At 31.9% G+C, this 13620-nt stretch overlaps 1 protein-coding gene across 4 annotated transcripts in view; it reads left to right on the forward strand.

Moving 5' to 3' along the window:
• The window catches only part of PHIP (pleckstrin homology domain interacting protein), a 171570-nt gene that overhangs the window by 118866 nt on the left and 39084 nt on the right, over positions 1-13620 (forward strand). For all 4 annotated transcript variants that reach the window (XM_031964603.1, XM_031964604.1, XM_031964602.1 and 1 more), the window contains 2 exons: positions 3220-3296; positions 5040-5271. In XM_031964603.1, the coding sequence (XP_031820463.1) occupies positions 3220-3296; positions 5040-5271 (309 nt within the window). The remainder of the gene's footprint in view (positions 1-3219; positions 3297-5039; positions 5272-13620) is intronic.

A 13620-nucleotide genomic window follows, 5' to 3' on the forward strand; every position in this document is an offset into this window, starting at 1 on the left:
ATTACTCTATAACAGTTTATTGTTCCTTTGTTGAATACAGGTGTGTTTTTAGTGCTTGAAGCATTAAATATAGATAGAGTTGTAATTTTTTTAAAAATTTGATTTGCTATAATTTTTTGCATTTCATTAAAAGAACAGGAAAAGAATTAAGTTCAAAAAGAAAAATATTAATAGACACTATTTTTTTTTTATTTAATAGCCTTTTATTTACAGGTTATATGTATGAGTAACTTTACAGCATTAACAATTGCCAAACCTCTTGTTCCAATTTTTCACCTCTTACCCCCCACCCCCTCCCCCAGATGGCAGGATGACCAGTAGATGTTAAATATATTAAAATATAAATTAGATACACAATAAGTATACATGACCAAACTGTTATTTTGCTGTACAAAAAGAATCAGACTCTGAAATATTGTACAATTAGTTTGTAAAGGAAATCAAAAATGCAGGTGGTCATAAATATAGGGATTTGGGAATTCAATGTAATGGTTTTTAGTCATCACCCAGAGTTCTTTCTCTGGGAGTAGCTGGTTCAATTCATTACTGCTCCATTGGAAATGATTTGGTTGATCTCATTGCTGAGGATGGCCAGGTCCATCAGAACTGATCATCATCTAGTATTGTTGCTGAAGTATATAATGATCTCCTGATCCTGCTCATTTCACTCAGCATCAGTTCGTGTAAGTCTCTCCAGGTCTTTCTGAAATCATCCTGTTGGTCATTTCTTACAGAACAATAATATTCCATAATATTCATAAAACACAATTTATTCAGCCATTCTCCAACTGATGGGCATCCACTCAATTTCCAGTTTCTGGCCACTACCAAGAGGGCTGCCACAAACAGGTCCCTTTCCCTTCTTTATGATCTCTTTGGGATATCAGCCCAGTAATAACACTGCTGGATCAAAGGGTATGCACAGTTTAATAGACACTATTTTAAAGAAAACATTTAATACAGAGATTTGTCTTCAGATTTTTGTAGGAACTCTGGAAAATTATTTGAACTGAGACAACCAACAGTCTAGTCGTTAGAGTGTGCATTCTGATCAATATAGTTGAAAGGGAAACAAATTTTTTTAAAATCAGATTTGCCTTTAGAATCTACATTTAGAAATTAAAAATTACTTGTTACTTAGTACTTTGTTTACAAATTAATTTTGTTGGCAGGACTACACTGTAATAATTTTGTGGCTTTAAAAAAAATAGATATTTATGATTATTTTCCCCAGATGACCAGAAAAGGTTTGCCTTTAAGTTTAGAGAAAAACACTTTCTCCTGTTAACACTACATTCCAAACACAATTGTGGCTGTGTTCACAAGCTGATTAGCAAATTATTGCAATAATCTGTCCTATGGACACTTGTTCTAAGCCAATTGTACAAGTTAAAGCATATTATAAATTTGTAACATTTTTATCTACAGTAATCTTAGGAGTTCAGATTGAGGATTTCCCAGGGAGGAAAAAAAAATCAATTGGATACCATATATTTTAAAAAATAACTTTATTTGGTGACCAAAGTATTTTAAGAGAAACCACTTATTTCATGTGCTTTTAAAATTGAGTGCATAATAAAATTTACAGCTTTCACTTACTAGCTTTTTGTGATCCTGTGCAAATCATTTCACCCTATTTGCCTCAATTCCTCATTTGTAAAATGAGCTGGAAAAGGAAAATGGCAGACCAGTTCATTATCTCTGCCAAGAAAACCCCAAATGGAGTCAGAAAGTCAGACATGACTGAAACAACTCAACAAGCATAAAATTCTAATCAGTAAGATACAAACACCACATCTGCATTCTGAATGATTACTTGTTAAGGAAATCTCAATGACCAAAGAGGGATTATATGCTCCAACTCGTACCTATTAAAAGAGCTTGTTCACTCTGAAGATATGGCTGAAACTAAATATTGTCTTTGCTTATCACCATTTTATGGAGAAATCTAATGCATGCAAAATTTAAACAAATCAAGCATCACATTCTTCATTTCCATTCTATGTGATGAAACATTTGTATTGTATTGAAAACTATTATTCCCATGTTTTAAAAACTTTTTGATGGCCTTTGTACATAAAGTTTATTGTATTTGAAAAGACATTAAGATGATATAATTTAATAATTTGTCTAATCTTGCATACTAGAATGAGGGATCATCATTTTAAGATTTTTTTATTCTAAATAATATAAACTAAAACACCACAACAATTTATTTTTACTGATGTTCTACTCATATTCTAAGATAAAGGAATTATTTTTACTTTTATATATATGTAAAATTACATATACATACACAATTTATATTTTAACCTAGGAGTAAGAAAAAAGAGTGTCCCTTATTTATATCAATGAATAAATTATTAAAATATACTCTAGTTTGGTCAAGGAACAGATTTCAGTGTATTGTCACTTATACAGAAGTCTGTGACAGAACTGCTTTCATATCCATTAAGGAATAGAGATGAAAGAATGAATAGTCCTTTTGATTGATACAATTTAAATGATGCCTTAAGATTTAAAACCATAGCAATTCAATATTTTATAATGTATGAAAAAATTATGATTCTAAATTTTAAAAAATCTAAAACAAAAAAATAAATTCTAAAAATAAATAGAATTATTTTGATTATAATTCCGAAAATGAACTATTAGTTTTCTGCATTTCTCACTCATTAGAATTTCCCTTATTTTGAATTATAAATGTTAAGCCAAGATTTTTTTTTTTTTTAGGGTTTTTAATTAGATTTTTGTGTAGCAGCCAGGTTTTAGCTATAAGTCTTTGATTAAAAGGCTATTAACATTCAATAAATACAGGTATATTTTATGCTTTTTATTTTTATTTAGTGAAATTGTTCAGTAGTATCAGTAGAATAAATTGAGTTATAACCCTTTTTTAGGTCCTCTCACCAGATTAGGAAAAATGAAAATTTTGTATTTAGTGATTGCATAATAATATCTGAAAGATTTTTTCTAAAATAAGTTTGTTGCATCTTTATAGTCCTTTGAAGATAATAGTACCAGGAATGCTGTCCTTTATATCTCTGAATTTTAAATTGACAAAAAATTTGTTTATTATGAGAATAAACTATTTTTTGTCAAATACTAATAAAAGATTAAGTAATAAAAGTTCTCTAATGTTAATAATCTCCAGATTTTAGTGATAATTTTTGTAGAGATGTACAATAAAGATATTTTCAAAATCTCTTAAATTTTTAGGAAGGTGAAATAGTTGCTGTCAGTGGTGGAACATCAGAAGATGAAGAGAGAGCATGGCACAGTGATGGCAGTTCAAGGTAAATGACTGAATTCTTATTGTATAAAGCTCTAGCTTTACTATGTTACTAGAACTTTGATGGGAAAAGACACATGATAAGAAAATGATTCTGGAAAGGTAAAACATACTGAAAAGAAAAAAATCAGATAAAGTGGATAGATGAGGGTTAAAGTCCAAATAGCATTAGTTGAGACCCATAATTTTATTGGATAGGGAACTCAAGATAGAAGCTTCTTTCATTTTAAGTAATCTGGGGTGGGAAGGGTGATAAAAGAGGACTAAAAGAGGGTTGTGGGGAAAAATTTTTAAGGAAGAAAAATTAAAAGAGAATAATAAAAATGCACAGAAGAGAACAGAAAGCTCAAAGTTACTCAGTATATTTTATTTAGAAATTTGTGCTTTCGTTTACAATCTTATTCTACTTTGTATGTGGAATTGCTCCCTTGATTTGCTATTTTGATTCAGAAGAAAAGAAAATTTTAAAATTCATTATCTTTCAGTCTTGACTATTAAGATATATTTGTGAAAGAAGAATGTGAGGAACATAGGGTAGAACATGAATGAGACTCGGTGATATCAGAAACAAATGTGTTATTGTCATTGAAGGCTATGTTATCCAGATAGAGAAAATAGATGAGGTATTCAAGAAAGAAACCTGGCAGAGAGAGTATGATATGAGAATGAAGACTTGAATTACTCAGATGTCTACTGTAGCTATCTTTCTATTTCAAAAAGATCAACTAATAGATTAGTTCTTAGCCTATCAGCAGGGAACACCCTTTTCTTGTCTCCTCCTCACATTAGCTGACTGTACCATGAATATTCCTCTAGTTTCCATAGTCATATCTCTCAGAGTGACAGGAATTTTATGACTTTGGGAATATCATCTTTAGAATTACAGAACTTTTTAACTCCCAAATCCATGAACAAGGGCAGAGCCTTCTATAACTTGAGAGTAAAATTTTTATTATTTTCTTTCACTCATGGACTCCTATATATATATTCAATATATTAGATATTACCGCTGTCAAGCTAAATATCTCATTAATATGACTCATATATTCAGAATGGATATATGATCTCCATGGTGTATATTCCTGCCAATGATATCAGTCATAAATCATGTAAGCTTGATGTTCATATCTTTTGTTGTTCATATCCTCCACTAATAAAGGTATTAGTATAAAGGTATTAATAATAAAGATATTAAAGGGGGGGTTATGCCATCTATTGGTATTAGAAGAATAGCATTAATACACATACTCATGGTCTGTCTATTAGTTATCTCTATTGTGCGTGACCAACCAAACTTCTTTAATGACATGAATATGACATCAAATGCTATTAGGACATATTCATTGCCTAAAATCTTATTGATTTCATTTTTTAGTATCAGAGATAGAAAAATTCTGAAGAATTGGAGACTGAAAAAGTTGTTGCTGTTTGAAAAAAATGCTTTAAAATAGTGATGCTTTTTAACTAATTTGAGGCGTTTATTTTTCAGAATTAAAAAAATGTCAAATATAAGTAATAGTAATTATGTCTTTATCATGAACCTTTCTGAAAGGAGAATTTTAGTTTTTTCTTATTGTACATGGGAATTGGGAATATTGGGAAAGTGCTCAGAAGTTGATGTGTTGGGAATAATTGCAATATTTGAGTGATTCTAGTAATATATTTTCTCTCATTTTTCATTCATTATTTTAATGCTTAAGGTTTTCTTTTGTTTTGTTTTGTTTTGTTTTTTGGTCCATATTTGTAGTGATTATTCTAGTGATTATTCTGATTGGACAGCTGATGCAGGAATTAACCTGCAGCCACCAAAGAAAGTTCCTAAACATAAACTAAAGAAAGCAGAAAGCAGTTCAGAAGATGAAGAAGAATCTGAAAAACAAAAGCAAAAACAAATTAAAAAAGAAAGGAAAAAAGGAAATGAAGAAAAAGATGGGACAACATCACCAAAGAAAAAGAAGCCCAAAGAGAGAAAGCAAAAGGTTGGTACCATATTAAACCTCAAAATATGTGATACTTTAATCATTTTTCTAAAGAAGTATGATTGTTTTTATTATTTTTTTTTAAATAACTTTTTATTGACAGAACCCATGCCAGGGTAATTTTTTATATTATCCCTTGCACTCACTTCTGTTCCAATTTTTTCCCCTCCCTCCCTCCACCCTCTCCCCCAGGTGGCAATAGATCTTGGATACAATATATGTGTGCAGAACTGAACAGTTTTCTTGTTGCTCAGGGAGAATTGGATTTAGAAGGTATAAATAACCTGGGAAGAAGAACAAAAATGCAAGCAGTTTACATTCATTTCCTAGTGTTCTTTCTTTGGGTGTAGCTGCTTCTGTCCATCCTTGATCAATTGAAACTAAGTTAGATCTTGTCTTTGTTGAAGAAATCCACTTCCAAGAATACATCCTCATACAGTATCGTTGTTGAGGCATATAATGATTTCCTGGTTCTGCTCATTTCGCTCAACATCAGTTCATGTAAGTCTCTCCAATCCTCTCTGTATTTGTCCTGCTGGTCATTTCTTACAGAACAATAATATTCCATAACATTCATAAAATTGACTCAACCATTCTCTAATTGATGGGCATCCATTCATTTTCCAGCTTCTGGCCACTACAAACAGGGCTGCCACAAACATTTTTGGCACATACAGGTCCCTTTCCCTTTTTTAGTATCTCTTTGGGGTATAAGCCCAGTAGAAACACTGCTAGATCAAAGGGTATGCACAATTTGATAACTTTTTGGGCATAGTTCCAAATTGCTCTCCAGAATGGCTGGATGTGTTCATGATTGTTTTTATAGAAGGCTTGTGTTTTTTAAAATAAATTTAGTAGTTCACATTTATGCAGTTCATAATTTTTGCAGAGCCCTTTACAAATAATTCTTTTGATCCTCAACCACAACCTTGAGAGATAGGTGCTATTATACCCTTTTTGACAAACAAGAAAATGAGGTAAGCAGAGGATAAGTGTGACTTAATTTGTCACTCAGCCAGCAAGTGCCCAAGATAAGATTTAAATTAATATGTTTCTTATTTCAGCTTCAACAGTATCAACTTCACCATCTAGCTATCTTTGTAAATAACTAGCATTTGTAATTTGCATGGTGCAGTGCAAATATTCTCATTTTATCCTCAAAATAACCCTGGGAGGTAGATACATTTATTATTCCTACTCAAAGAATAGACAGGTCAGTTTAGCTAAAACGACAATGGCATCTAAGTATGGAGAATCCAAGGGGGAATGGTCAAAGTGAATAGGTCAAAGTGATTTGACCTATCTGGCACATGCTGCCTCTTTTTTCTCCCTCCCTTGTGTATGTGAACTGAAACCACCTTAAAGTGTCATCTCTCCCATTAGAAAGTGAGTTCCTTCAGATCAGGTATTGTCATACTTTTCTGGTTTTGTGCCCAATATTTTGTACATGGGAAGTTCTTAACACATAATTCACTTATTCAATCATATACTTTATCCATTTACTTTTTCTTATTTGTAAAGCTAGATTAAATTCTTAAGGGATTATCAGTCTCATATAGGAGATGTTTTGGTGTTACAGAGCTTAATCATCATCCAATATATCTTCAGATAAGAGTACTTGGATTATTTCATATCTAAGGAAACCTTTTTTCAATTAGAACTTTGTTGGATTTCTCATGGTGATGATGAACACTTGGTATTTTCTGATTTATGCTTCTGGCATTTTCTAATTTGTATTTAACTTGATGTTTTTGATACCAGTAGGTTTCAAACAAGATCATAAATGAAATCTTTTTGTGATTTTGAATTAGGCATAGGAAACCAATTAGAGCCTTTAAGATGATGTTTTACCCTACTTGGTCAAATTGCTTTTTATATGGTTGACAATATAAGGACATTGGAATCTTAAGTATTCTCTGTATCTTTCACACAGTTATGTGATGGTTAAGATGTGGAGCTATGTTGAAAGCTATGCAGTACTGATTGCAAAAGTTTGTATGTTGCTTTTTAATAGAATCAACCAAGAAAGGCAGTATATATAGGATATTTTTGTAAAAATTTTATTTAGATTGAAAAGAATAAATATTGATTTTGGTTTCCCTTTGAGTCTGATAATTTCGTTATCATTGGCATCTTCTTTTGTAGACTTGATTGTCAGTGTTTCAGCGCTCTCAAAATTGTCATTTCCCCCTCAAATTGATTTGTATCTTTTGCCAAACTTAATTTAAATTATTTTTTCAACTGTTTCTGAGTATTTTATGAAGCAATATTATTAATAGCTTTTAACTGTCCTCAAGTTATATTTTACATACATGTTTATGTTTTGAGAGTGTATTATTCTTAGCTCTTATCCACTTGACAAGTATAGCAAGTTTTTGATGACCTAAGGCAGTTCTAAGATCTTTTGATAACCTCATTTCAATCAAGTGATTTATACCAGATAATTTTTTTCATGAAATTGTTATAATAGTTTTTTTTTTTATTTTCTACATCTATTTCCTCTTTTCATCATAAATAATTCATTTCAGCATGTAAAGCTAGGACTTTTAAAATTGCTTGCTATATTTTTTCTCATTTATTTTCTTCTAGTTTTACATTTATGATATTGTAGTCCCTGAAGTTTCTATATAGTCTTATTTGCCTTGCTACTTCTAGGCTTTTCCTCTATCAGCATCATTCAATGACTTCTTTCTTTTGAGATTAATTTAGTCTACCTCCATCTCCTCTATCTTGTCTCCTGCCAATGTGCTATTGAACAGAACTTGAGAAGACCACAAAATCTTCTGTTGACTGAGTCTACTAAAAATTTGTTTCATAATCTAAACTGGGTCTTTACTTAGCAAGATCCTTTCCTTTCTTATTGACTGACTATCCTTTTCATCCTATCTTCTATAGTTCCTACCCTCTCAAACTGAGAACATTGTCTCATTTTTCTGAAAAAAACTGAGACCATTTTCAGATAGTTCTCTCCTTCACATCTCACATCACCCAGATGCTTCCTGCCACTATCTTTTCCTTCACTTTTGTCTCTTATGAAGAGGTATCTCGTCTCCTTGCCAAGGCAAACAAGTGACTCCATTATATCCCATGTTCTTCCATCTATCATTCGTAGTCTCATTAATCTTCAACTACTCCCTATCTACTGGCAGCTTCCATATTGCCTACAAATGTGTCCACAATGTTCTTCATAGCTGAAGAAGTTAAATCTCAAAAATACATAGTTATAAACTGAAGAAATACATCAATAAACATATTAAATTATTATACACTATATATATATATATATAAAACCAATAGTTAGACAGAAGATTTTGTTGATATTCATTTTATAAGTTCCATCTGATTTTATTCCACTTTCAGAAAGTATGTCAATAAGCATTTTTTAAAGAAAATTTTATTTAAAAATTCATAGGGAATACAAATTGACAGAAAAGTTGTTATACATATTTCTTTGTTTTCTAAAGAGGTTTTATTCTAGAAACAAGCTGCTATGTGCCAAATACTAAAGCACTGGTGATACAGAGGCAAAAGATAGTCACTATCCTAAAAAGAACTCATAATCTAACTTAAGAAACAAGTATTTACAAACTATATATGAGACAAATTGAAAATAAATAATTTAAAAGGGAAAGACATTATAAATTAGAGGGTTGAGAACAGCTTCTTGTGGAAGATGGAATTTTACTTTAATGGAAAGCTAGGTGGTAAAGATGGTGTGGAGATGAGGGTGGGGGGATGGAATGGCTTTGGCCATAGTCTGAGAAAATGCCCGGAGCTCTGAAAGATAAGAGTGTCTTGTTTGAGGAATAGCAAGAAGGCCAATGTTATTGAAGCGTATTAAGTTATGATGGGTTTAAAAAAAAAAAAAAAAAAAAACAGAGAATTTTGTTTTTTATCCTTGAACAGACTGGCCTGAACCAGGTCTGATTACAACGTTGTAATTGTAGCAGGTCATTTTGAAAATTATTTGTGGATGTGTTAAACATTATGGTATAAGAAGAGGGTTCATACTTTAATTCTTGATGTGTAGTCTTTGAACTAACTTACATATCAAGTATTCTGTCTTTTTCCTGACCCCCATCTTTATTTATAAACTTCATATGATATTTGATTGTCATTAGTGGTCAAATGCCCTTCTTTATTTAATAAGGGGTTGGGAAGAAGACCCAAACCAGATCTGTGATTACACTCCAAGAGTTGTTTTCAAAACCAAGAGATTAAATGACATGCCAAAGGTGACATAGAAAGAGCATATTTCAGGGTAGGATTTGAGGACATTAAACTTACTGTTTAAGTTAGCTCACTATATACTGTATGTGCTCTATCTCTCCAGAAAGGGCAGAACAAAAATGGCTAATGAAAAGATGAAAATTATAATAAAAAGAGACTTATTAAAGTCACACTTGGCAAGTTCAAAGAACTACATTCTAAATACTGAGAACTGGCAAATGTGATTTATTAAGCACTTTATTATGAGTAAACCACTATGTTAAGAACTGGGTATACAAAGAAAGGCAAAAACACAGAAATAATTGCAATGATGTTACCAGGTAACATCATAAAGTAAAAGTAAAACTATTCAGCTACTATTTTGTTTCCATCTTCTCAGAAAGAATGATCTTTATAGACTAGAAACAATAACAAACTTTAAAGTAGAAATTATAGCCCATGATTGGTGAAGAGGCACTAACAAAACACTACATGCTTTAAAAATAGAGATTACTTTAATGTTAAATGAATTATTTGCTAAAATGTTGTAGGTATTTTCAATTATAATCTCAGCCAATGCTCAGAATTGTTGAGAAATTACAAAGAATACAATGGCAGAAAAAGTAAATTGTACAAATTTCCTAGTTTCTGAAAAGAGAAGAGATTGATTGTAGAACAAACCACAATTTTTTTTAAGTTGGCAAAAGTCCAAAATAGTTTATTAAAGTTTCTGAACATTTAAAAAAATTATCTATCCCAAGAGTCAACACTTTTCTAGGAAGAAATAATGCCAAAATAACTTCCTATCCTTCCTTTGATAGGCAGAAGTATATTCATAGATCAAAAGACTAGGTGACCATAGTAGGTGACCTTGGGTTCTCAAAGAGTCATTCTAATTGAGTGGAAGGTATATCACAAATCTTCTTAGGCTGGAAATTTTTCCACTCTGGGCCTGCTATTGTTTTTCCTTGAACAAAACAATCCAATATCAGACCTCATTACCATGATGATGAATTTTTTAGTCACAGTAATTCTCATGTCAATCTGGAAGTTAATACCTTTTCTCAATAGAAGAGTCTAAAGGGAATATTCATATTGATGAATTCATTAATTCAAGAAATACCAGGTATTTATTCAAATAGGGAAGGAAAGAAGGATTTATTAAACATCTAGTATGTGCCAATTCCTGGTGTGTGCCAAGCACTTTACAAACATCTCATTTGATCCCATAAATTAAAACTTATTTGTACAAAAATATTTAGTTATTTAAAAATGAATAAACATTCCCTGCCCTCAAGGAAATTACAGTAGAGTGGAGGAGATGACATTTTAATATGTAATAAAAATATAAAATTCAGTGAGAGTTATAAAAGAAAGATCATGTTTGACTTGATGTGACTAAAGGAAATATTGAAAGGAAGGGTAAAACTAAATTGTGCGTTAAATGTGAGTTTCTAATTTAAAGTCTGGAATGAGCAAAACTATAAAGGGGAAGAGTATTCCATTTGGAATAGGAAATGATAATTAAAATAAAGGTATGAAGGCAGTAAGATTTGGTCCATGTTTGGCTATTGAGATAGGTAGTGAAATTGTAGTAAAATGAAGAAATTCTGGAAAATTAGGTTAAAACGACTCCTTATATTTATAAAAACATTTTAATTATTTTAACAAACTTAGATTAATACCAAATAATTAGAGAAAAGGAAAACAAGCAGGCATTTATTAACATGTACCAGGTAATATGCTAAGCACTTTGAAAATTATCTTATTTGATCCTCAGATCAAACAATCCTGAGAAGTTGATGCTATTATATGGCCTGTTTCCTCTCCTCTTTCCCCGCTCTTCCCAACTGTTTTACAATTGAAACTGAGTTAGGCAGAGGTAAAGTGATTTGCTTAGGATCACTTAAATCAGTAAATGACAGACTAGCTTTATACTCAAGTCTTTCAGACTCAAGCCCTGGAGTCTTATCTAACTGCCACTAAGATTATGAAAGCTAGAAGGAATTTTCAAAGATCGTTTCTTTTGGTCTCCTTAAATTATAAATGAGGAAACTGAGATCCAAATAGAGATGATGACTTAACGATTATCATACAGATGACATAGTTGGAATTTGACTTTAGGTATTGTGATTCAATGTCTCTAATCCCCTCTGTGATTCCAGGTTTTTTTCACCTTATCATGCTGTTGCCTTGCTTTAATTTTTTTTTTTCTTTTGGTAAGCCTAAAACAATCTTCTTAGCTATCATTTTGCCAAAAAAAAGTTTTAAATTTAGGGAAGATAAAATAAAATGTCATTCAATTAATTGAAAAACATTAAATTCCTACTATGTCCCAGACTCTGTGCTGAGCACTAGGTGTTGGGGGGGGAAAAAAGAGGCAAAAGATAGTCCCTCTCTTCAAGGAACTTAAACTCTGATGGAATAAACAACAATTGCTAAGTATATATACAGCAAACTATGTGAAGGATAAATAGGAATTGATCAACAGAGAGAAGACATTAGAACTAAGAGGCCTTTGGGGAAAGCCTCCAAAGATGAGATTTTAGTTGGGTACAAGAAAGTCAGTATGTGGAAATGAGAAAAGACTGAGTCTTCCAGGCATGGGAGCATGTAGAGAAAATGACCACAGTTAAGAATTAGAGCATCTTATCACAAAATCTGCATCACTGGATCAAAGAAGAAAAGTAAGGTTTTAGAAGACTGGAAAGAGATTGGAATGCCAAACAGCATTTAGTACTTCTGGAGGCAATTGGAAAATTATGGGCATTTTTTGGATAGGGGAAGAAGTGAGACCTGCTTTTCAGTAAAATCACTTTGGTAGCTAAATGGAAGATGGATTGAAGGCGGGAGAGACTTGTGGCAGGCCTATTCATCTTCGCAACTGTTGTGACATTCCAAGATGAGGTGATGAGGACTTATATTAAAGTGATGGCAGTGTCAGAGTAAAAACATATATTTGAGAGATGTTTCAGAGGTAAAATGGATGAGCCTTGGCAATAGATTAGATGTAGGGGCTAATAGTGAAAAGTTGAGGATGACTCCTAGTTTGTGAGTGTGAAGGACCTGGAGAAGGTGTTGCCTTCTAAAATAATAGAGAATGTAGGAGAGGGGGAGGGCTTAGGGAAATAGATAACTAGTTCTTTTCTGCACATGTTGAATTTAGGTGTCTCCTGGACATTCAGTTCCAGATGTCTGAAAGACAGTAGAAGAAACTGGAAGTTAGCAGAGAGTTTAGGCAGGATAGCTAGATTTGAGAAACATCAGCATAAGAGATGGTAATTAAATCCATAGGAATTAATGAGATCACCAAATGAAGGTAATATAAAAGAAAGTGAGAAGAGTTTCCAAAGTAACTTAGAGGAAGATGCCAATAGTTGGAAGGTACAATCTGAATGAGAATCCAGCAAAAGAAACAGATAAGTAAAAGACCTAGAAGAGAATGGTGTTCTAAAAACGTAGAGAGAAGAGAGTATCAAGTATAATAAATGTTTTGTTATGCTTTTAAGTTAACTGGCACCCTTTTTTTCTCTGACAGGTATAGGAGAAACAATAATTGCCTTGGCTTGGTTAAATTTTTTTAACCACAAGTTTAATGAGAGTCAGTAAGGATAAAGTGACTATTAAAAAAAACAAAATGCTCTGTTTGATATTAAGCTACAGAAATAACAATATTAGATAAGACAGGACAGAACAGATATAATTGTTAATAATGCTGTTAATTATCATATTAAGAGAAGTGTAGTATTAAGATCATGGGAAATAGTCGCTTTATTCCCTTTCTATTTCTCAGGCTACAACTACAATATTTTGTGCAGTTCTGGCCTGCTAAATAAGATAACCTGCTAAATAAGATACATCCAAAGGGGTGATTAAAGGATCTAGAAATCATATCATATGAGAAGGTATTTGTGTTTACTTTAAAGAAATAGAGATTAAATGAAGATATATCTACTACTGGTTGGTTCAAAAAGCAGAACTGGAACCACTTCAAAAAGATAGGTTTTATTTAGAGCTATCACAAAATTAAATGAATTGCCTTGATGGTGAATTCTTTTCAAACAAATAACTAATTGTTAGGTATGCTATGGAAGGGTTTGGTGCATGGAAAGGAAAATTGGACTATTCAATCACTAAGGT

This window comes from Sarcophilus harrisii, chromosome 4, assembly GCF_902635505.1.
Source record: "Sarcophilus harrisii chromosome 4, mSarHar1.11, whole genome shotgun sequence".
In the NCBI taxonomy this organism is placed as follows: domain Eukaryota; kingdom Metazoa; phylum Chordata; class Mammalia; order Dasyuromorphia; family Dasyuridae; genus Sarcophilus; species Sarcophilus harrisii.